Source organism: Psittacula echo (assembly GCF_963264785.1).
Source record: "Psittacula echo genome assembly, chromosome: 5".
NCBI classification, from domain to species: Eukaryota; Metazoa; Chordata; class Aves; order Psittaciformes; family Psittacidae; genus Psittacula; species Psittacula echo.
In genome coordinates, this window is record NC_137739.1 from 35,273,445 (window position 1) to 35,294,152 (window position 20,708).

The 20,708-nt window shown below is 36.9% G+C and overlaps 1 protein-coding gene across 3 annotated transcripts; it reads right to left on the bottom strand.

Annotated features, from left to right (window-relative positions):
- Positions 1-1,526: 1,526 nt before the first annotated feature.
- On the bottom strand, positions 1,527-20,561 carry TSG101 (tumor susceptibility 101). Of its 3 annotated transcripts, none has more exons than XM_080617216.1 (10): positions 20,416-20,561; positions 17,383-17,467; positions 15,515-15,580; positions 14,770-14,933; positions 13,652-13,778; positions 10,973-11,024; positions 9,037-9,128; positions 4,705-4,907; positions 3,019-3,258; positions 1,527-1,785 (listed from the first exon to the last, which is right to left on the bottom strand). In XM_080617216.1, exons 1-10 carry the CDS (start codon positions 20,455-20,457, stop codon positions 1,696-1,698), a joined length of 1,161 nt encoding a protein of 386 aa, XP_080473342.1. In that variant the 5' UTR covers positions 20,458-20,561; the 3' UTR covers positions 1,527-1,695. The 3 variants fall into 3 exon arrangements, with proteins under 3 accessions (XP_080473342.1, XP_080473341.1, XP_080473343.1); XM_080617215.1 differs by having other exon boundaries at positions 10,973-11,039; XM_080617217.1 differs by lacking the exon at positions 20,416-20,561 and adding an exon at positions 20,055-20,315 and having other exon boundaries at positions 10,973-11,039.
- Between the last annotated feature and the right edge of the window lie 147 nt (positions 20,562-20,708).

Consider the following 20,708-nt stretch of genomic DNA (forward strand, 5'->3'; position numbering starts at 1 on the left):
AACTTAAACTTGATTTCCATCGTAATGCAAAGGAAACAGGCTCTATCGCCATTGGTAGGGGAGTGGAGAAACAATGCAACTAAAGCGTCTTCCTTACATGTACACACAAAAATGCATATAGGAAGATAACCTCTCCCAATCAAGTACTTCACATCCATAGAATGTCAGCTTGCTGCATCTCCTCTACAGTTGCAGCCAGGCATAGAAGCAGTAACCAGAGTTACTCCTCAAAGCCCACAGTAAGTTAGATAGAGAAGGTGATTAATTCTTCCTCATCAATAATATTTTAAAACATACTTTGTTACAATGAAGAGGGAAAGGCCTTATTCTTAATTTTTTTCTAACATTAGGCCACAGCATGTAGCTTAAGAATGGAAACAGATCACCTGATTAAGTCCAGGGCAGCTCTGGGTTTTATTTGTTTCTTTCTTTTTTTTTTAGTATGGACTGCAGGTGGTGATACTTCTCAGAACAAAGTATTTCAGAGCAAGCTCAAAGTGCTCATGAAGCAACTTCAGTAACGAAAAGCTGTAGCTACTGTTCTGCTTTCTCTTGTGTCCATGTGACCAAAATGATAGCATCTGGAAAGAGAGTACATAGCAAGTGACTATGGAGAGTCGTGTTTTATGCAGGTGACAGAAACATGTCATGAAGCCATTTTCAAAGCTTTCAGAGGATCCACAGGACTTAGATTTTTTACTACATGAGGTGTCACCCATCTTTTTAATATGAACTCCAGCCTTTTCAGATCCAGTGGTAACATGACAACCACTCAGTTTTAAGCCTCAGCAATTACTGCACTTCAGTTTTCAAGCTAGCTTTGCTGTGGCAGCCTACAAAGGCAAACAGAAAAGGACAACAGCACGCTGTTGAGGTGACAAGAGCAGCACCACGAATCCCTACAGCACTCTATGCTGGGAGATGCTCTGTACAACATACCTTCTTTTGCAGACAGTGCAGTGTTTAACCACCAGGCTTGTCACTACACGGTCTGTCCCAGCAAACAGCCCAAACCTGTGCTTCCCATGGCATGCTGGTGTGTTGCGTTTTCTGCCTTGCAAATACTGTAACAGCAAATGTAGCAGCCTTTCTTTTGCCTAGCATTTTCTAGAGGAAAAATACAACATACATTGAGGCTTCTTAACGCACCATAAGGTACACTCCACAATGACCAATGATATGATGATAGAATAGGCAAGTCAATATAACAGTTACTAAGCTCACTTCAAACAATCCCTGAATGTCAACAGCTAGGCCAAACAAGAGGGCCTTGAAATTTCAAGTTTTCCGCTTTCACTGGTCATAACGGTGAGTTACACTGAAACCTGAATTCTTCCAGTTCAGGACACTGAAATGTCTTCCAAATCTCAGAAGTAAAGTGAAAGTATGGTTAAGCTGACACTGCATAAGCCAGGCCTTGTTTGTAAATAAAGTGCATTGTACACAGTTCTGTAGAGGAAGAAAATATGCAATGAGTTTAATTCAGCGTTAAGTCCACCAGCACAAAGATTACAGGAGATAGAAAGTGCATTAATAAAAGCTAGTCTTTACCAAAAAGAAAATATATTATTGATTCAAAATATCTTACACTTGAATGATGTAATAACTTATTCTGGGCACCTACTGATTAAGAGAAATACCAAGAGAATGGCTGCTTCATAAGGAAATCTAACTTCTCAGGGAAAGTCTGAGAATTTAGTAGAGATCACTGAGTCCAGCAGTCTTCCTTGCTTTCTGCATCAATGCCCTCAGCTGGAACTGCTTGCGAGACAGAAGACGTACATGCTGCAGAAAGAAAGAACAGGTGGCTATTGTGAAAGTTTTGATAAAATCTTAATTACACTGCAATACAGACTTTTTTTTTTTTTTTTTTTACACATTCCATGACCCAAACAGGATGTTTGTTTTTTTGGAAACATTAAATGTATTAGTCTACTAAACGGCATGTTCTTGGTTTAAAATGACTTGCAGAGGGCTACCAAATGCAATCACTACAGTATATTTTTTTGTGATTTTAATTATTAACTCCGCACATAATCTTATCAAAGAGTAGAAAAACGTTCTTGAGGTGAAAACAGAGTAATGCACTTCTCACAGTGCAGAGAACAGTTATTTTAACAGTAGATAAATAGAACTACATAAGGAAATAACATGTCCCTATGTAGTGCATTGTACACTGGATGTTAAAAGCAAGGCTTAAGTGCTAACTTGGGAGGAACCTCAGCTGCTAGAAGAAGGAAGGACTGGTAACTCTTGTTACCCAGTGGCCCCAGTACGGACCATTAACACTTCTGCACACTCATCTTTCCAGATCCAATGGCAATATTAATTACTGAGATACACATTTTCTGTAGTTTTATTCCACATTAAAAAGTGGGTTTAATATTTTCAAAATTACAGATCTGTTTTTATTTCATGAGCCATCACAATGCACGTAAGTTCAAAATAAACAAAGGTTATTAGATCAGACATGGGTGTCCCTGCCCATGGCAGGGAGGTTGGAACTAGATGATCTTAAGGTCCTTTCCAACCCTGACTATTCTATGATTCTAAGCTATGAAAACTTTCAGCATTAAGGACAGCAAAGAAAGGGAACAAAATGTCTAAGGAGGTCTCTACTAGAGACAAAACTAGCTGGCTTTTTCCCCCACTATGATTCTAACACTCCATTGGCTGCCTCAGCAGAGGCAACCACAGACTTCCAAGTGAAAAGCTGTCTGAATGCTCCCATCACTCTTAAAGTTGGTTTCTCCAGAATCAGTATGCCCACCAAATGGAAAGCTTATGTTGACACTTGCACCTGTCTAATGAGAAATCACTTTGTATCTATAAGGCTTTTACAATTGGTCTTTTATCTTAATTCTGAAATTCCTCTTTAAAACTGTTTAAACAGAAAACTGTTCATGCTTTTACCCTTCAGTGAAGAAATCACTAACACTAATAAGCTGAAAAAAAGAGTTCAAAGTATTTAAAGACATTTAAATTGCACATCTTAAAAAACACCTCAAGAAAGCGTACCTTTAAAAAGACATCTAGATCTATCACTCCACGTCTCAATGCTTCCCCAAGATAGAAGATGGTATCTTCAATTGCATTTTCTTCTGCATATAAGTTCAGGATCTGCTTGTAAAGTGGTGCTGTAGGAATAATAACTTCATCTATATCATTATTTTCTGATTGATTTTCCATCTTCTCTAAGGCAGAACTGAGCTCCTCATCCTTCTTCTTGAGAAGTTCAATGTTCTTGTCAACTTCAGCCTAAAAACAATTAAGATGTTTGTTTATTTCTTAGGTCTTGAGAGCTGAATGTCTTTTTCTGATAGAGCTGTCAAGATGAAAGATTTTTAGACATGCTGGTTGATTCTTTACCTTTTTACTCACCTCTATTATGACTTTTTGCAAAAGAAAGAGCTACCAATATACAGATTTTGGATTCTTCAGTTTTTTAGAAGGCTGTTTTAGTTAATGTCAAACCATTATCAATTTGTCATTGTAGAGAAGGCTGGCTAACAGTTTTTATGTATTCTGAATATGCCATATATAAGGAAAAATAACCATTCAAACTAGCTAACAGTAATAAAACAAAAACCAAAAAAAGCATTTACTCTGGAAATATGCCTTTTGGGGTAACTTCATATACAAGTTTTCTGACTATGGACCAAGCAAACTGTGTGGACAGGAAACAAAATATGCTGGCTTTACCCACTAATGGTAACTATAATGTAACTGCATCTGTATGAGATGTACTTCCTTCTGCTACTTTTGAATTTGCCTCCCAATATTTTTGAGGTCCCAACAGCTAACACTCTGGAAGAGACTGTACAGCACTGTTTTTTCTCATGACATTCAGACTATTATCATATTCCACTCTCTCTGTCCTCACTGTCTTTTTCCAGATTGAAATCCTAGCTTATTTATCAGACAGCTTATATGGAAGCTGTCTGATATGCTGGATCATCCTTCTCACCTTTGCATCAAACATCTGCAGTTCTATCATGTCCTTTCTTTCCAAGATAGGAAAGACTAGAATTACACACTACATTTAAAGTGGGCACATTAGAGATTTATATGGTGGTAATAATGGTAACCCCTGCTCTCTAGTTCTGATCAATAATTTCTTATTTTTATCTTTTTTTTTTGAACCTTATCCAAGCACTGAGCTGGTTCCAGAAACTGATCACCAATCCCCAAAATCTTACTCCTGGGCAGTCATGCAAGGAGCAGATGGACTAAGCAGATGCCAGGCCTTAAGGAAAAACTGCAGGAATTTCTGGGCATGCAGAGTAGGAGAGGCTTTTGTCTGAAAATGTCTGCAAGTTATACATGGAGGCTGTGGCTAAAATCAGCATCTCTGCACTAAGACACTGAAATGTTCTGCGGACCTGTTGTTACAAACTATTATCCAGAAATTCTGAAATAATCTCACACCACTGACATCTTTCACACAGAGAGTGGGGAAAAAAATAATACTGTTCCTTTACCACTGAACAATGATGTTTGTAAGATACATGCAGGACAATGCATCTTACAGTCACTGCTATTTCTGACATACACCTCAATTGGGAAAGAGAATATATATTCCAAAAGGAATACACTGGAAGCTTTGATATTTCTATCATGTTTAATAATGAATTAATTACATGCCTCTGTTCACTACTAGGAATGCTCAAGGTACAGAGAGAGCAGTGTTTCATCTCAGCTTACCACCTCTTGATCCAGGCGAGTTACCATCTCTTCCAGTTTCTGGTGTCCTTTCTTCAGGTCTTCCTCTGTTCGTTTCAAGGCATTGAGTTCAGCTTGTGCACGATCCATTTCTTCTTTCATCCGCCATCTCAGTTTATCACTGACTGCTGAAATAAGGGAAGCGCGGATGGTATCCTCACTGATAGTTCCATCTCTACTGGGTCCTGCACAAGAAAATCCACAAGCAGAAAATTATCTCTGTTCTTCCGTATCCATTTCAGCAATAATTTTCAGAAACTGCATGTACTTCAGCAATACAAGACGGTAAAATAACAGTAAAATAAACTATTTTCCATACTAATTTCCAGAAGCAGTGAAGAGACCACAGCAAGATAAAACACATTACGATGTTCACAAGTAAATTTTAGAGTATTCATTCACTTTATGAATATAGAAAATATAGAGTATTCATTCACTTTACTATTACCATATCCACAATCTTTTAATTTAAACATGGGCTGGCCATTTTCCCTGAAGTCTACAAATGTTAGTCTGAGTCCTTTTAAAAAAGACTAAGTTCTGGTAAACTCTGCATGAATATATTCAACCACAATTAATGTAATGGCTGGCTTGAGACAGTAAATTTGCCTATAGGTACTCTATCTTGAGGCTTGCCAAGTGACTGCTTTGGTGTGGTTGTTTTTACAATTACTATCTATCAGTCATCCTAGGGCAGGTATGGGAGGCCAGTAAAACAATCAGCATTAATACAGAACATTTGTTATTGAGGCAATCTTACTTTAAAAAGTAACAGTTATTAAAAGATTATAAAGCAGAGAGAAATGATAATCAACTGCATTGGCACATGGTTTATAGATATGTTCTAGCAGACCAAAAATAGATTAACAGTTACAACTGAGGCTACGACCTTTTCATATTGATTGCTAGGTACAACCTGTAATTTCAGTTTATTAAATCACATTTTGATGCAGCAATACTAGAAAATACAATAGCCCCTTTCCCTCCGAAGCACTAGAGACTTTCACATTTAAGCCTTAACATTACTATTGCTTTTGCAAATCAGCTTTTCAATGAGATTACCAGGAAACTCTGATTGCTTTAGGGAATGTGAAGTGGCTACTGGCTGCAGAACTGCACCTGAATTTATCACAAACCACTTAAACCACTTTTCCACAAGAAAAACTGGAATGTCACAGTTTCCTCACGCTTGTGCCTCATGCCTTTTAGACCAGTGAAATTTCAGTTGTAACAACTACTAATAAAGGAAGAATTATATCAGGTTTTGTGCCTAAGCTTTCCACCTTTTATGGATGAAAAAAGGAGATCTGAAGCTCTGTAACTGAAAAGAAAATTTGCAAAAAGAAAATTCGCAGAAAGAAACCAGAGTATCTTTTTATCCTGAGACAGTTATCAGAACCCTGAAGCTGTTACAGTATAACATACACTACAATACCTAGTAGCCTACATCTCAAAAAATTATGAACTAAAAAAACATCATCAAGGCTCCCATGATTGTTACCTAACTAAAGGCAAAACCATTAGCATATCTTTTGGGTTTCTTCCCAAAGGATTAGAAAAATGTCTCAAGTCAGTTGAAATCCAATCAACCTCTTCACCTTTCTTAGTAATCACAGGCCCCCCGAAGAAGCAAAAGCAAACAAGTAACTCAAACAATACATAAATTTTGTCATTTAAAAACAATAATTCAGAGACTGTATTTTTAGAGTAAATTAAAACTGCATTTTTTAGAGTAAATTAAACTAACACAAATAGTGCTAAATATAATTTTCAATATGTTATTGACAGTGCTCAGTAATTAAAATTTTATGAACTACAAATACAATTCAATAATTTTAACACAATTGTTCAGGAAGAGGGCTATTCAGTGAAATTTCAGCATTACAGTGTTATTGCGGTAGTATCTTCCTGATAATTAACAACAATTCAGGACAAAGTTTAAAAATCTAAACACTGCCTTTAGAAACTAGCATCTCAATGGAAAATTAACAGTTTTCTGTTAGGGTAACATCATAATTATAAAAATAAATAAATAAATGACTACTTGGAGTGTCCGTTGTTATTGTTACACTAACAAATGCAAACTGCTGTTGAGAGGACTGCACACCTGAGAATTCTTAAAAGATCCAGTGGACTTTTTTTATATACTTCTGCTGCTAACAGGACAAGACTGCACAAATTCACGTCTCTTCCCTATGTCTTTTACTCTATTCCTGACCACAAAACCTACAGCAAACCAGATATGTGGAAAAATAAAGCTATGCAAATGACATGGAAGGAACTATGGGAAGATGCACATCATACTACTAATCCACCAAATTCTTCTAAAATTAAGAAAGCATCACAGTTTGATAACTACTAATATATGCGCACTTTCCTCACATACAGACTGCACCAGAATCTTTTTCTTTCTTTTTTTTTTTTTTTGTTTTTTAAATTACGGAGCTAATTACTATTGGAACAAAGAGATTCAATTATTAATCAACTGCTGCAAAGATTGCCTTATGAAAATACAAATATCCCAACATCTAATCTGATTTACAGCTCTGTCTTAAGCAATTCACCCTGTTACCAGCCAATAAAATAATTTTCAATATTTGGTTACCTAACTAGCAGAATCAGCAACATAAGTTGTCAAATGGCACCACACACAAACCTAGGAATTCAACACTTCTGCTTCTTATGGAAAGGAGAAAAGATCAGTACTTTCCATAATGAGAAGTAAAACTTAAACCAGGTCAGTCAAACTACGTGGGACAAACAGTTTATTCACTGTTTAGGAATTATTCACTGTTTATTCACTCTTTAAGGCAGACAATTGTGAATATAGAGGTACCAAAACAAAACAAAAAGGTCCAGTTTCACTCTAAAATTAGCATAATTTCAGTTATTATTTACTTTACATAATGAATTACTCTCTAACACAAAGTCAGAACCCGCCACCAGTTCTACTTTTTTCCCCTCTTTCTGATATCCCTCACGCTGGGAGGTTTTATACAAGGCTCACTTTAACAGTAAAGCAGGACACAGAACAAAGTAAAAATAAAATCACAATGCACCTAACACATTGAAAGTTCACACAGACATGCCAACAGATACGAAAGAGGTCTTTGAACATATAAAGGATCATTTTAATACAGCTCAATTAGATTTTATGTATCTTCTTAAAGAGCATGAACCCTTAGCATTTCCTGTCACTTCTATAATTAGCCCAGCTTGGGGAAAATTTTATGGCACAGACATTAAACCCACAGAGCACTGAAACCCTTAGCATTTACCAGGTGGAGTTCAGTTTCAGAAGTGACCTTACAAAATCATCAAACTACTAACTGCACCAGAAAGGTAATTAATGGCAGATGGCTGAACAAAAAGAAAATCTTGAAGGACTTTTTGAAAAAACAGCTATTACTAAAACCTTAGCTATTCTGAATGAGTATGAATGAAGAACCTATGGATGCATTTTTAAATTATGGTGCAAGAGACTACAAATGATAGATACTCTGAACAAGGTCACAAAAGAGTCTACGTCCTTACCGTAAATGCTCCAAAAGGACTATCATCCAATTGGAAAGTTATTGCACTAACTTTCTACTTAACTATATCACTTAGACCTTTATCACTGGTTCCCAATCCGTTACACATACACTAAATTTGAGGTGCTGAGTGGAAACCAACCTAATATATCTTGCCAGCAAAGGGCCACAGAGCAGCAGACTAGGAAAAGACACACGTTAATACTCTAGATCTTGCTGCTGAAGGGGAGAAAGAAAGAAGTGACAAGAAGAGATCATTAAGAAGCAACATTGAAGAGGTTGGAGAAGAAACTCAGTAAAAATGAAGCTCATTCTAAATGCACTGGAAATCTCTGCTTTATATAGCTATGACTTCCGGAGTAAGGAAAGTATAAATAAAGAGTAAATAAAGTGAGGCCAGCAGATGATTAAATGAGGACAAAAGCATTTTTATAAACCATGACCATGAACACAGCAATGTGGACAATCAGAAGTCACCTACAGTTAAAGTGTGAGAATAAAATACTTAAGGTAGTTAAATGCAGTGTTCTTCAAAATATTCATAGAGCACACACAATGCATTGCGCAAACTCAGGAATTTATCATGTTCCTAAATTAATAAAATATAAGGTGAAGGACATAAATTGTATTTTATTCTTACTTTGAGTAACTTCTAGAATTGAATATAAATACCTTGGAAGGCCAGATTAAGAACAATACATTCTTTTTTCCATTTTCTTTCTTTACGTATCAGTTATAGAGAGATGCTTCACTTCAGAGAAATTCTTTTAAAGCTACTCACCAACAGTAGTCACAGGAGGCTGAGAAGGGTAGTATGGAACACTAGTAGTCGCTGGAAATGGAACACCACCAGCGAAAGGATAGTTTGGGTAGCTGTTTTGACAAAGCAAAGTGTTATGTAATTATTTGTAAAATATCACCAGAAAGTTTAAACTGCAGGCCAAGTTATACTACTTCTCTTTTTCTGTTCATATTAACATCTTCCACAATTTATATTTGTGGTATGATTTCAGAAGATAAATCACTTTATCTGAAATCCTATCTAGTTATTGCCTGGTCTTGCCGTGCAATTTATAACTTTCCATATGAAAACACAAATCTATCCAGAAGAAATTACTCTAGCTAAAAACTCACAAACAGCAATTTCCATTTAATACCTTTAATACGAGAATAGTTAACAAGATGATTGCTGAACTGCTTTATGTAAACCTAAAACTGTTGTGCAGTTGCAAGATGAAACCCCTCCAGAAATTCTCAGCCCTGCTCTGAAGGATGAAGGAAACAGAAGTATTTATCTTTTCACTAAAACAATTGTGAGATAACATATAACAAGACAGGCTACGTTACCTTTCTAAAACACATTTACTATCAGCTGAAACAAGGACTCAATTTAACCAGTAACAGGCTAACAAACATCTATATACAGCAAAGTATTAACCATGGCTGTAAGCAAACCAAATGGTCCAAGAAAACATGTGACATGCAAAATAAGTATATTCTGTGCCTCTCCAGATAACTGCAAATTTTATAGTTCTTAAGACTTTTTCTGTTTATTACTAAATTATCTGATTTTTGTTCAAACATCAAGATAACTTTAAATAAATGTATTTAGGAGGAAACAGCTTACGATAAAAAGTTATCAAAACTCCATTTTCACTTCTTTAAAACATAACACCACACTTTCCTAATGCTTACAGGGGTTTATTTTATTTTTTAATCAATATGTTATTTATTACAGCAACCTCTCATATGCTCCTAACATAAAATCAGGGCATTAGGACATTAATAACAAGAACAATGAATTATGGTGTAAAAAAATGTAGGTACACACTAGGAGGCAGTAATCAGCATCTTAGTATTTCTTAAGACAGAACTGCAAGTCTTCTGGAATCACAGAATCACAGAATCCCAAGGGTCGAAAGGGACCTCAAAAGATCATCTAGTCCAACCCCCCTGCAAGAGCAGGGTAACCTAGAGTACATCACGCAGGAACTTGTCCAGTCGGGCCTTGAATATCTCCAATGTAGGAGACTCCACAACCCCCCTGGGCAACCTGTTCCAGTGCTCTGTCACGCTCACAGTAAAGAAAAAAGCTTTATTCCAAACTCCTATAAAATTTATTTAATTAAAAAAGTCTTGCTTTGTATTAATAAAAAGCTTTTAAAATAGTTTTGCTCCCTGCAAATTCTCTTGGAGTGCTCTGAATTAAATCCACATTTATGCTGGAGTGAAGGTTTGTGTTAATCCAGCAATTGTTTTGTTCAATGTTTGGAGTTGCTGATTACCCCAAACAACACTAACAATGCTAATAAATCACCCAAACTGTAGGAGCACATTTCTTTCTATATCATGTAAATATATCAACCTTACAAAACCTAATTTGATACACCAGTGAAACAAGATAACATCTTGGAATTAGGTAATAACTTCCAAAATGTATTATCAAGTATAATATATACTTTATATATTATTTATATATACATTCAAAATTATATTATCAAGTATATTGTATCTGAGCAAGCAGCACTAAGAAAGCTAAATCTTTCTCAAACTTTTTTCTGGCTATTAACAAGAATTCAGTCCTCACTTTAAAAAAAAAACCTGCTAATGCAATAATTATACAAGAAATACACCATAACCAAAATGAGACTAATACTAGATACTATCCAGTGAAACTGGGTATCATGTAAATGATGATGGTGTCACGGGGGTCTTACCTCGGGTTTGGAGTGCTTCCTGCTGGATAGGGAGATATTCCACCTGGAATGCCTGGTACATAGGAAGCTAAATGAAATAATGATTTTGCGTATTTTTACTTTTCAGGAGTTTAATAATATATTAAGGTCACATATATATTAATCTGCAGTAAGATCCTTCTCAAAATGTTATTGAACAGTAAATACAGTATAACACAACGAAACAAGAAGTTTCAGAGAGAAGTCATGCTATGGCCAAACCCCCTCAAGAACGCTTACCCTGCATCCTCTAACACCATCACTTCTCACAACACTCCCAGACATTTCCCGTGCTGCTGTCACACAGCCTGGCAAGAGGGATACATGCAGATGTTTGTTGTTTGCTACCTCTGTGCCAACTGCCCAAGTGGCTGTTTCCCCCCATATAAAGGGCTAAACTGCAGCAGACTTAGCCTCCACATATTCACCAGTTAGAATTTCCTTTCTGTAGGCAAGCACATTTTCACAAAATGCTGACAAATTTTGCATGTCTAAAGATTCTACCTCCACCTATCAACTGTGGTTAAAATATTTTCAAGAGTATTTTGATTGGAGGGAGAGTATGAGAACTGTAATTTAAGTAATTTACACATTCCTTAGATCAACTAGTTAGAACACCTTTCACTGTGTATTTTCTTTTTCCTGTTACTTTAAACTAACCAGTGCATGGATAAAAATGCATATTGATTTAAAAATGTGTAACAAATAGTTGAACTAATAAAGTAAAATGTGGATATATAAGAAAGAGTATCTGCAGCTGGGGAATTCAGAAAAAAAGAAAGCATGTTATTAAAGATGACACACCTGAACAGCTGTCTTCATTTTTAATATGTACAGCTGAAAAACAAAATAACCTTTCAAATGTAGCCATTGTTCTCTATTCATTCAATAACGTGTGTAATTTCTGTACCTTCAGAGAAGCTAGCCTTCGCAACAGTTGATCAGCTGTTTAACAATCCAACCATGAGCTTATCCAGTCATTTCTACTATTTAGAAGTTATGCTTTTAAAAAAATTAACAGCACATACACATATCTAAGACCTTAGCAATTTTAAGTTTCTTCTTGGAAAGCTTACAATACTATTATAAAAATTATGTTTTGAATATATTTATTCCATATTTCTAGGAATTTTAGGAATATTGTATCAAATAGCTTTTCTTAAGAGCCAAGCTATTTTTTATCCTCGAATATCCTTGATTCAATTTTTTAACCTGGGCTTCACTTCTTCTTAAACACTGCATCTAGAACTTTAAAAAACAAACAAACAAACCTAAACGTCTGCAAAATAAGGAAAAACTCATTACACTAGTAAACCAAAGTAGCTATTAACAATTTGAAAATCCTGAAACATATCCACTAGAATTACTACAGCTATGCTAGCACAGAGTGCCTACAAGAGTAATCAAGCCTGTTTCTACTGATGGTCCTTCCCTGAAGCACAACAGGTCACAGTTTCTACTAAAACCATACTTGTACTGACACCCTCTGGTCTTGGAAAATCACAACAGCAGAATCATCTAGTGCTCCTATACTTAAGCTAGTTCTCGACAAACTAAATAGTCCCAAACACCTTCAGCCAACTATGCCTAATGGTCCCGTTTATGTTTATTGCCCTTCTGCTCACATGTTAAGAACCTAAGACCTTGTTAAAAATGGTTTCTGCTGGTATAAGTAATGTATAGACTTGAGCTTTTCAGATGTAACACTACGATGTGATAAAAGCCATATTTCAACAGAAAACAGACACAGACTTAACAATACAGCAAAAATATATAACCCTAAATACAGCTACTCTACTATTAAATTCTTGTAGAACTGTCATAATACCATTAAACAATCTGCAGCTAATCTGCTCCGCCTCAGTCTTTGGCTTGAGTAGGTCTACTCTACTGGCAGTTTTTTCCACCCAAGGCAGAGTCTCAGAAGATTTTCAAGGATTTTCTGTTTCTAACTTCCTCTTCTCCCCCATCCACCTACCTTCAGGCTTTAAAATAAGATGCCTCCAGAAATTTAAATAAGTAAAGGATTTTAAAAGTCTTGAGAATTTTTGCAAGAAAGTCAGACTGGGTGCCGTGTTAGAGTACCACATCGACAGGGAGCAATATCAAAATCATGATGCAGTTTTTATTTCCATATTCAGCCAGCAATTATTAAAAAACAAACAAACAAACACCAAACAAAAAACAGGAGTGTGGGCATGAGAAACACAAGCAGTGTGATTCTGCTTACGAAATCAATGGTTGAAGGAAACTTAGCAAATGGACTTGTATTAAGAGAATAAAAAAACCCGAAACAAAACACAGAGATGGTTATCTGAATAATATTTTAAATTATATCGCAGTGGTAATGTTGACAGTTTACTGGTTATTTTAAGGGTCTTGGGGGGTGGTGGTGTTTCTGAGGATTTTGGTTGGTTTGTTATTTGTTTTTTTGTTTGTTTTAAAAACAAACTTGATTTTTCTCTCTTTCAAAAGCCAAAAAACTACGCACATTCTTCCAACATAGTTCAAACAGGGCAAGTACAGCACAGGTGACTTCATTAGCCAATAATACAGAAGGTCATTCTAGAGTAGAATACATAATTTGTTGACAAACTTTGCAGAGCATATGTCACTTTGGAATACGAGTATTTGTAGAAATTAGTAGTCAGGACCACTTACTATTTGGTGGGCCTGTTGCCTGGTATGGTGGGTAGCTTGATGAAGCCGTAGGCCGAGAAAAGACTGGAGGTTCCTCACCAAACACAACAATCATGACCTGAATCAGTTCTAGCAAGTCTGACTGGGGCTGTGAAAGTAAGCAAATCACAAGGTGTTGATTTCACTGTCAGAAAACTTAACTAATTATAATAACAAAATATTATCATTCTATCAGCTTTCAAAACCATCCTTCTGTTTGTGTGGTTTGGGGTTTGTTCATTTTTTCTTATACATATGTATGTGTGTGTCTATGAGTATGAGCGTGTGTGTGTATGCACATTTATAACTTCCTTTCTGGATTCCTTTATTGATACCAAACCTAGCCAGCTGGTATTCAAAACAGTATAGCAAAGTACAGCTACAGTAGTGTTTGCACTCAGAATTAATTGGGGAATACGTTGCAATAAAGGACTGAAGATGACTGTGCAATGATAGATTATAATTATTTTTTAAAAACTTAAATCCACTCTCCAACATGAAAAAGCACAGATCACTAAGTTTTCAGATATTTTGATTTCATATAGAATATAGCTTTTGCTTAGGTTCAGAATGACTCAATAGAAAAAATATTCTAACCCACTAAGGAGTGACACAAATCTTCTTTAAATATAGCTAAGCTGGGCTTCTCAGTTTATAACTATATTTAATACAGGCATGATTTCATTTCAACAAAATAAGGACAAGCATCATGAATGCATCACCTGATTCAATATCCTATTTCCAGATTTTCTAAGCTCTACAATCCACTTATTTATTTTTACCAGCCTCTCAAACTGAATGAATTCTGCATCACGTGTATCTTAGATGTTCCTCTTGCTTGTGCAAGACCTGCATTCTGCATCCTGATCTAGGCAGTCATTTTCCACTATTACCACGCAAGTGCTGAACTACAGAATGCAACGCCCTGAACTTCAAGACTTTAAAAATAATAAGCAGTTGTTTTCATTTAAAAAAAAAAACCAAAAAACAGTTTTAAGACCTTAAATAAAGAGGATTACAGGCTTTGCTAAAAACGACACAACAATCTAAAGGCATTCAGAACTGAGCAATTTTGAGATTTTCAAGTTCCCTATACTTACGTATTTCCACTCATGCAGATAAGGAAGGTATATCTTTCCATTTGCATCAACATGCTTCCCAGTTTTTATTGTCATAGAGCTAGTGGGTTTAACAAAACAAATTGGGGGGTTGAAAGGGTAGGTGTCAAGCAGCCACAGGCAAATTGGGATATTGTATGTGTTACCTAGAAAAGATATTTTGAAAGATTTTAAGTTACTCCTACACTTCAACTGTCCTCTTGTATCAGATTTATGAAAAACTCTTAAACTCAGTGATTTCAACTGCACAGAGTCAGAAGCTGAAGCTTAATTCTACCAGGAACATTCAATAAAGAGCTCACAATATGGCTATGAAGTCAACATTTTTCAAAACAACTTATCCTTGATTTACAATAATCATTTACCACTAATACACCATCTCAATTGTTCTACAATGCAACATTACTAGACCCAAACCTGAACTGCTAACTGCAGCAATAAATGGTTTGCAACCCTTATTCAACTGGGAAGCTCGAAAAACATACAGTACTGAAAGAAGAGAAATGTTGCAGAGCTGCACAAGACTGACAAAGCAATGCTCAACATTAAAATTTTACTTTGCAGCAAAAATAGGGAACAATTTCTTTAAAACATCATACTTTGGACAAGTAAAGGATTGTGAGAAAACAGTGATCACTGAAGTAGTGAAGTTGAATCACGACAAATCTAAATAGTTTTCATGTAATCTGGGAAAATAATTATGGTGATGATAATTATTAATGCATACCTCTGTAAGGCACAGGAATGGTTCCACTGAGGCTCATCAACTCCCTAGATGAACCATCATTAAAAACTGAAAGGGAACAAAATATTTTTAAAACAAACAACTTTAATGTCTGTTCAGTTTCTACCCCATCTGTTAGCAGAAGTTTTCAGAAATTTCACATATACCAACCTCAGCTTGAAAGGTTCTGCTCCTGCACATTTATAGACTAGCAAATGATTGTCTGTAGTCTGGTAACTTCTTATGAATAATGTATTTCTGAGAAATGAGTGACTCATTATTGTTAAACTTCCTTCACTGCAAATAAAACTGTTTCCTCATTCAGAGAAGTAAAACATGTTGGAACCATACAAACTGCAAAGCATACAAACTGCTGCAAAGATAATCTCAACTCAAATTTAATTTAGAAAACAACCGACATTTTAGGTTACAAAGAATTCCTTATGCTTTCTCCAAACAAACAAGTCAGCAAGAATACTGACAGTCTCTGGGTTGTAGGCATTTATTATATAATAGTATAAGTAATTTAACCTAACAATAATACATTGAAGAGACAGAAATGTGTAGCACTTGACTTGCTGCCAAAGCTTTAATCTTAGTTGACAAACTGCACAGGAGCCCTGACCTCAGTTTACTGAACTGCTGTATTTAGTTTTCCCGTACTTTCAATCCAATACATTATTCTTGCCTGAATAAATCAACTTCTGGTAATAAAGTTTTAAATTTCCTAATTTCACCTGAAAGTTTCTAGTCTTAGATTACTTAAATAAGGCTCTATATTTAAGTATTAATATAAACTTGCAAACTATCTCAACAGCAATGTACCCCATTTCTTGTTGCTCATTTCATTGCTTCAAATAATACCAATTATCTGTAACTGGTCTGTGCTCAGCCTTTTCCAGGCAGCTTCGAAAGAGTGAGGTAGCACAAATGGGCTTCTTGCTACAGGTCAAAGGGATATGCAATTCTGATCAGTATCGTACACACAAACTTACGTACTGCACGCTGTTCCAACCACAGTACTTTCACTATCGTTTCTGACTCTCCAGTCACTGTGACAACTGCTGGCTTGCAGCTATTCAAGTTATTCAGGTTAAAACTAATTTATTTTTCACCTGTCTGTGTCCCTTTTTAGACTTCTCAATCCAGATTTAGAATATTGAAAGCGAAGACACTAAAATCTCTGATGACATATTAGCAATATAAATGAGCTCCCAGAGGAATACCACAGATGGTAGCTTAAAAAAGGTGATCAGGAGGATGACCTTGGCAGCTATGCTGGCTCACTGTACCTTATGAAACAATGCTCTCAGCCTCTGGAGCTGATCCTAGATATCATCTTCATTCAACGCACTCAAATTTACCCAAAGCCTTTAAAGTAGCTATAAAACAGTGACTGTCATTGTTAATTTACACTAAAAACCGTTTTGTGAAAATTTTCTATGTATCTGACATTGTTTTCATCATAGTCTTAAGGACTGCCACCATTCCATTTAATGAATTATTTGTTCATCATTTTACAGTTCTTTCTAAATAGAACTCTAAAAATATCTTTATATGACAGCAAAGATGAATTTGTAAGATCCCAGCAGTCTCAGGACACCAACTGATATGACATCACTGCAATCAAGCTAAAGTTAAGCTGTAAAAATGCAACACTTCTTAGCACATTACACTGACTCAGTAATATAAAAAGGTTATCTTAGAAAATATTTGGAAAATAACTGTGTTTTTAAGGAAGTATTGATAACCAAGAAGAGAAACAAATTATGTTTTCTAGTTTTAATCTGCTTTTTCCCCATAAAACCGACCAAACATATCTAAACCATCAACAATTCAGTAATAAAAATTTTCGCGTTGCACAGACTAACCATATGAATCCATGACAGGTTTGAGGTCCTTGTACTGAGTAATAACACTGGTTGTCTCCTGTATAGTTAGGTCTCTGTACTTGTACTAGAAAACAAAACAAAGAATTACTTTAGACTAAATTTTCAGTGTAATTTATTTTCTTTTATTTTATCCAACAGACTGGATTTATGAGAGTTTACACTGATATATGGACATACCTTTTCCCTCTTCTTTTGCAATACGGATTTATTTTTCCATATTACTTAACTGAATACTGCCTATATAACTTACTGAACTTTAACAAGGTGTTAAGGTGCTTTTAGTCTTAAATAACGATTCACACATCAAGCGATTGGGGGAAAGCATTTTCATTCACATTCTACCATAACCAGCAGTATTAAGAGATGTATGTGGATGTAAAAAAGAATAAATTAATCCCTGCACCTCCAAACAAATACAGTGGTGTTTCCAACATTCCTGATACACAGCTGTCTGGGATCTGAACTGCGTAGGTATCTTCCTTGGCACTTTGCAGAGCATCACAGTATTTATCAGTCATTGATCAGTATTTTATCAACTAGAAAGCAGACATTTCAAGGCACGGTATTATCTGTCATAATACTGGTTTCACTCCTTCCCTTTAATCAGGAGCAGGGAGTAACTCATAGCACAGAAGTTCAGTAAATCAGACGTACTACTACAGAATTTAACAACCTCAGAACTATAATCCACAGACAACAACAGACATGCTCCTGGCCAACAGAGAGCTGGTTCACCAAGCAGTGCAGCTCTTTAACTTTATGGCCATTCTTCCTGGTAACCATCACTAAAAAGAAAAGCAAAAATATAGTCTCTTGAGAGTGGTTTTATTGTGATGAAGTTAAAAAAAAAAAATTTACAATCTTTAGATATCTTAAGGAACATTGACAGCATCCTTTCATTCAACCATGGTAGGAAGACAAAGAGTCCAACACGGTGAAACGTCCCATGCCCAAAGCACACAGATGTTAACATCTGCACAAGAGTCTCAAGCCACTTTATTCAAGGAATAGACAAAACAATGTCTCCCTGCTCAGCAGACATACTGGGAGTCTGGTGCATGGTGGTTGTCAGGGCTGATAAAACACAGATTTGGTTATCTGGGGTGCTTTTAAAAATTAGGTCAAACACCTCAAAATTAAAAGCTTAATATTCTTAAAACTATGAAAGTAGAGATAAGCTTGTAAGATCCCAGCTATCGCCACAAGCAAAATCAAGTGCTACATCAGCTATTAATTTCAGTACTTTGATCCAAATAACCATAGAAGATTGAAGTTCTGTATATTAAAATGACATATGAAGATATTTTTCCTAATAAGAATGATGGCTTTTCTAATTTTAAGCTTTATTTAAAGCACAAAAGATACTATTTTGTGCTTATTTCTCTTTTCCATTCTAAAGAGTACTGGAGTATATAATAAGACAATCTTTTCCCTGTGTTCGTATCATAAGTAGTTGTGCATTTCCAAGACATCTCTTCGGAAAATAAAAGATCTCAGTGATCTCTACAAAGGTAACTAAACCAAATTAATTTCAATTCTTAATTTCTAAATTTTTATCCTCCTCCATTCTCAGATGGCAAAGTATCCTCCTCATTTTACATGTCAGGAACAGATCACAGAGTGATGAAGCTTATCAGGACCAAACAGCAAATAAATACCTGAAGTTAAATTTAAATGCTAATGTTCACCCAAACTAGGGCTTAAGTCTTTTGTTATCTCACACACTGCAATATTTAATATGCGAAATGTTACTAAGCTGCTATAGAACAAAAAGTGTAACTATTATTGAAAACCAGAGAAATAGTAACTTCATTTTTCTTCAGCTATTACATACACTGTATTTTGAACATGCCTAAAGATAGTCAGATGGAGGTATAAAATGGACAAGCATTGGGGAAAGAGAACATGGGATTATCTTCAATCCTGTTTCTTCTGTGCATGACAGTAATTCATTTAGGGAAGTCAGGTATGTATATACAACTATACTGACATTGTCATTTGCTGACACCAAGTTAGTATTTAGCACTCATTTCCAAAATGATGAAAAAATCTGCTTATGATGCCATGCAGGTGAAGGACCACTTAATATGGCTTCTTCAGATTTGACCAGATCCTCATCTATGTATTTCATTTAAAAGTTGTGCAAATGTGACAATTAACTGTTGTTAAAAGAATTCCTCCAACCAAAACCATAACTCCCCACAGATATTCAGCCACAAGGATTTTCATTTCAGGCTGCTGGCCATAGCCCTGTTTTCACCTGAAGCTTGACACAACACTGGATGGCTCTGTATGAATCACTGATTAATGATTTACCTTTCAAGAAATTTTTCTTGGTTCTTTAAACAAGAATGACAAAAAAGCCCACCTTTATCCTAGTCAGTGAAGTTGAACTTGCCTTCCACCTACGTTTGAGCAGTGAACACACATGATGCCCTATAACCCTACAACCACACTGCAGTTCTGATCCAATTCACTGTGTGACAGCCCCAGCTAGGCAAACGATTTCTAGTCAGCTTTTACTGGTAACATCCTAATCCAGAACTAAAGTTTCACAGGACTACAAGTAACAGTATATCTGAGATTTCGGTGCACCATACTTTCCTTTACAAACTAACTCAATTTACAGTTTCCAGGCGGCTGGACACAACCTTTTTACACTGCTCTGTCCAGACGCCGATACGACTACTCCAGAGCTCGTCGCAGGCTTGCGAGTGTCCGTAACCACCCGTGGTGAAGAGAATGATTAAAGAGATCCGACCGCTCCCGAGGCCAGCGCCGAGGCCGGAAACACGGGGCCCCCGCCGAACGCCGCGGAAGGTCCGCACCAGGCCGCGGACAGGACCCCGCTCCCCTCCGCTCAGACCTCAGGCTGAGGCTGCCGCCGGCTCGACCCAGCGGCCGCCCCGCCCGACGGACCCGGGCAGGGGGCGGGGAGGAGACGCCTGCAGCCACCGAGCCGGGCATGTGGGGCGGAGAGGGGACTCCCCGTGACCGCGGAAGCGCCATTACCTTGGCGAGCATTTTCTTGAGCTGGCTCTCGGAGACCGCCATGGCGGCCGGTCCCTCCTCCGCCCAGCCGCCGCTCCCAGTGCTGGTGGTGCCGCCGCCGCCGCCACACACCGGCCCGGCCCGGCCCGGCCCGGCCCAGCCCAGCCCTACCCTGCCCCTCTACATAAAAACAGGAAGCGCCCAAGAGCCCGCTTCCGGCAGCGACCCCGCTTCCGCCCGGGCGTGACGACAGGTCTGCGACGGGTCAGAGGGTGCCGGCGCCAGCGGCGGAGCTGCCTGCAGCTGAGGGTCAG

Bases quoted from the DNA above. Each gene is read 5' to 3' on its own strand.
- TSG101 (XM_080617215.1), bottom strand. From the start codon at position 20,457: ATGGCGGTCTCCGAGAGCCAGCTCAAGAAAATGCTCGCCAAG. The intron at 15,581-17,382 runs GTTAGTCTGTGC...GTTCCCTTTCAG, and splicing joins ACCTGTCATGGATTCATATG to TTTTTAATGATGGTTCATCT. The intron at 3,259-4,704 runs GTAAGCTGAGAT...AATTGTTTTTAG, and splicing joins CTCGCCTGGATCAAGAGGTG to GCTGAAGTTGACAAGAACAT.